This window comes from Stegastes partitus, unplaced genomic scaffold (assembly GCF_000690725.1).
Source record: "Stegastes partitus isolate 25-593 unplaced genomic scaffold, Stegastes_partitus-1.0.2 Scaffold1526, whole genome shotgun sequence".
Taxonomy (NCBI): domain Eukaryota; kingdom Metazoa; phylum Chordata; class Actinopteri; family Pomacentridae; genus Stegastes; species Stegastes partitus.
In genome coordinates, this window is record NW_007579257.1 from 200,497 (window position 1) to 204,517 (window position 4,021).

At 51.4% G+C, this 4,021-nt stretch overlaps 1 protein-coding gene across 1 annotated transcript in view; it reads left to right on the plus strand.

The window, feature by feature from the left end:
* camta2 (calmodulin binding transcription activator 2) overlaps positions 1 to 4,021 on the plus strand; it is a 31,209-nt gene that overhangs the window by 8,696 nt on the left and 18,492 nt on the right. Inside the window, exons 10-13 of the mRNA XM_008300336.1 lie at positions 1,569 to 1,714; positions 1,776 to 1,916; positions 2,008 to 2,583; positions 3,739 to 3,964. Coding sequence (XP_008298558.1) covers positions 1,569 to 1,714; positions 1,776 to 1,916; positions 2,008 to 2,583; positions 3,739 to 3,964 — 1,089 coding nt within the window. The remainder of the gene's footprint in view (positions 1 to 1,568; positions 1,715 to 1,775; positions 1,917 to 2,007; positions 2,584 to 3,738; positions 3,965 to 4,021) is intronic.

A 4,021-nucleotide genomic window follows, 5' to 3' on the forward strand; every position in this document is an offset into this window, starting at 1 on the left:
GTCACGCGGCCTGACTTCCTGTTAGCAGTTGAACACTCTGAACCGGTGGAAAGGCAAAAAAACAACAGCAGAACAACTTCTAGGTCAGCCAGAAACTGTGAGAACAGAACCAGCAGATTCTAGCTTCTGAACACCTCATCTGTCTGGAAACCCAAATCATCCAAGTTTGACGTGGCCACATTCCACCAGCACCACTTTATTCTCATTAGAGGTTCTCCTCAGTGTGTTTGCTGTAACTGGACACCAAGACCTTCTGTCCTCTGTGTCACACTGGGTCATCAGTAACTAACAGAGATGCAAACAAGAGTCAAAACCTGGATATGAATGGACATAGCATGAACCCTGGACATTAGGGGACAGAAGGTGTAGCAGCCAGATGTAGGCGCTCAGAGGAAAAGCCTTCAGCTTGATGAACATGTTTTGCAGTAGAACTGAGGCGCTGGTGAGAAAACACGAGTCAGCAGCTGAACCCAGACTGCTGCTGGGCTCAGAGGAGCAGTTCTGTTGTTCAGCCACTGATCCGACTCCGCACGGCGCAGATGAGCCGCCGTGTCTGTCGGTGGTTTCAGGCTCCGTCAGGAATGTCACACAGTCGGTGCAGACACTCTATCAGCCCCCGCCTCCTCCCTCCTCCCTCTGGGCTTCCCAGCATGCCTTGCTGCAGCGTTTGGACGTCCAGACTGCAGCAGGCAGCAGAGCTCAGGCTGCTGCTCTGACTCTTTAACTCCAGCTGGTCCTGCTCGGCCTGCTTCCTGACAGCGTGTGTGTACGTGTGCGTGTGCGTGTGTGTGTGTACGTGTGTGTGTGTGTGTGTGTGGCTGCACATGTGTCAGCTTATGCCGTGACATCACAGCGTACCCAGCATGCCCCTCACCTGAGCTCAGACAGACAGAAGATGGAAGCCACTGGGCAGCAGGATGGAGCCGGTAGGACGAGCTCTGCCTGTGTGTGTGTTTTTATGGTGGTTGTCACGGTTACGCAGCTGCTCAGTCACCGTGGCAACCACCCGCGGTGTGTGCTGAGGTCAAGGAGGTGAACACAGGAGAGGAGTCTCCTCCACGAGCCTCAGTCAGTGTTAACGGTTACAGACGGCAGGCTGTGGGGATCAGTCCATGGGTGTGTGGAGTCAGAGTGGTGGTTCCTGGTAGAGTCACAGCGTTGGTTTGTGGCGGTTCCTTGTGGAGTCACAGCGTTGGTTTGTGGCGGTTCCTTGTNGTTAGCCTTAATAGAGAAACTTTAGCCATTGCATTAGCTTAAAAATGTGTTGTTAGCCAGTATGTTAGCCTAAAGAAGTAGCTGCAGCCACTATTGCAGAATAACCTCGCTTCATTAGCCTATAAAAGTACTGTTGGCCACTACCATGGCCTAAACAAGACAACGTTAGCCAGTACGTTAGCCCATAAAGTTACGGCATCTCCTCTGTTAGCCCTAGCTAGCTAATGTTAGCCATACAACAGGAACATTTGTCACTGCATTCGCCCAAAGTGGCACCATCCACCACAATCACTGAAACAAGCAGGATGGTCGCTCACCTTTCTCACCTGACGGACTCTGTCTCCGCCCCTCAGCCCACGAGGCCGGCCTGGTGTGTCTGCAGGTCCTGGAGTCCGGAGGTTCTGTCTCTTCGTCGGTTCTGTTCGAGTACCGAGCCAGGAACGCCAGCTCCCTGCCCAGCTCTCAGCTCGACTGGCTCTCATTGGACGGTGAGTCACAGGTCCTCCTCACACTCGTCCCGTCAACGATCAATACNGCCCCTCCTCCCCCTCTGCCTGGAGCTGGGAGCTCTGGGGGAGTCAGAGGGAGGCCGGAGGGAGGCGGGGGGTGAGGGGGAGGTGACGGAGAGGAGAGGTAATGATGATGACGACGATGATGATGATGAAGGCAGGGCTCCGCCCACCAAGCTGGCTCTGCTGCAGGTGAGTCTCCTCCAGGTGTTCGTGGGACTATTTTCTGTGGCTGAATCTTGTATCCCTCCGCCTCAACCCTCTTTCTGTTTCTGTCAATCAGACAAGCCCCGCCTCCTGCAGTTCGTCTCCACGGCAACAGGCAACCAGCTCTGCCTCCCTGCTGCTCGTCTGCCAGGACTTGGCGAGCCAGCCAGCAAATCAGATGCAGCGCCAGGCTACTGAAGCCCCGCCCCTAGCTGAGATATCCCATCAGCCCCTGGGACTGCAGCAGCCGGCCACTCTGAGCCCCGTCCCCGCCGCTCGCCCTCTGACTCCCCCGATCCAGGTGAAGGAGGAGAGTGGGCGGAGCTTTGACACCGAGGACACCTGCATGGACACACACCTGTCGGAGGAGGCGGAGCCCTGCGAGCGTGGGGGGGAGGAGCTCGACATCTCCTTCGACAGCCAGTTTCCCGACCTCATCTCCGACCTCATCACCGAGGAAGCCAATCCCGTCGCAGCTCACCCCGCTGCCGTGTCCAGCCCGGCACTGTTCCCGGCGGGGGTCCGCTACATGGTGCCGCCCCAGCCCTCCCCCTCCTCCTCCTTCCTCCCCTTCCCTCACCCGCTGCCCTCCTCCTCCTCCACCCGCCTGACCTCCATCACAGACTTCTCACCGGAGTGGTCGTACCCCGAGGTAACAACCAGCACCTCAAGATGTATGCTGTGAAGTTTGTCTGAAATGGCCTAAAGCTCACCCAAACGGGTGAAGATGTTTAGAATTAGTTAAATATTAACTATTATAATTGAATTAATTAGCTAATGGTGGCTGAAAACGTGTTGATAACCAAAATGTGCACAGACAGAGTTGAAGCTTTGAGTGTCTCTGCTCGTCCACAGGGGGGCAGCAGAGTCCATGTGTCGATCCAGACCTGCACGGCTTCACTTTAACTCCAGGTTTAAGTTCCTTTTACGGAGGAATCAGCCACAAATGATGCTCAGTTACATGTCAGCGATGTCACTTTGTCTTTATAAATCAGTAAAATTTAAAAAACAAACGATCACAAACTGCTGTCCTCACCTTGGAGGTGATCAGTTAGTTAGTGATCTGTTGCACAGTCATCTGACTTGAGATGTCAAACCAAAACTCCATAAATATTCTTCAAAATCTGAATCTTTCTAACTTTGATAAGATTCCCTGAAGTGTTCCACAGTCAAACTATTGATCAGTAACACAGATCGATCAATCAGCTGATTTATCAGCAGCCCAGAAATCTCAAAACACTCAATCAATCACCTAATGATCTGATATTCAGTACTCAGACAGATTTCATGACTTAGTTTTAACAAAACTGAAACTACAAGAAAACAATTTCAAGACGAGAGCTGTGACAGAATCTTCTCCTCTTTTCAAATAGAAAACAAACGATAATGTTCATGACCAGTGAATGAATGAATCAGTGTTTTTGATTTAAGGTGTTCACAGCTCTGCAGCTCCTGATCAAACTTGATGTTCAAAGTGCCCAAAACCTGTAAAATGATTCAAGATGACTGGAAAGGTGTCCAAAATGACAAAAAAATAAAAAATGATAAAAATGTGAAGGTGAAGTTGTTCTAAACTTGTCAAAATGACTCAAATGTCTCCAAAGTGACACAAAACAGTTTAAAAACACCTCATGATTTGTCTAAAACTGCAAGTACATTAAAATCTAGATTAAAATGAAAGTAGAAGGTGGCACAAGCTAAACAGAAGGCTGAAATGTCAGTGAGGCGAGCTGGTGTTTGTGGACTGCAGCTGATGAAACTGTTGCTGTTGGACACGTGATGCACTGAAAGTGTCTTTGCCCTGCAGGGGGGCGTGAAGGTTCTGATCACTGGGCCGTGGAGCGAGCCGGCGGGTCGGTACTCGTGTGTGTTTGACCAGAGCACCGTCCCTGCATCGCTGATCCAGCCCGGAGTGCTGCGCTGCTACTGCCCCGGTACCGACCCATGCTCCAACATAAACAACACAGGCTGTTGCATCAGGCCCGGTTCAGTCAGAGCCAACGTCTTTCCTTCTTGGAGAAACGCACACGATAGCCTAAACAAACATTAGCTTCTATATTAGCTTAAACAAGCTAATGTTAGATACTGTG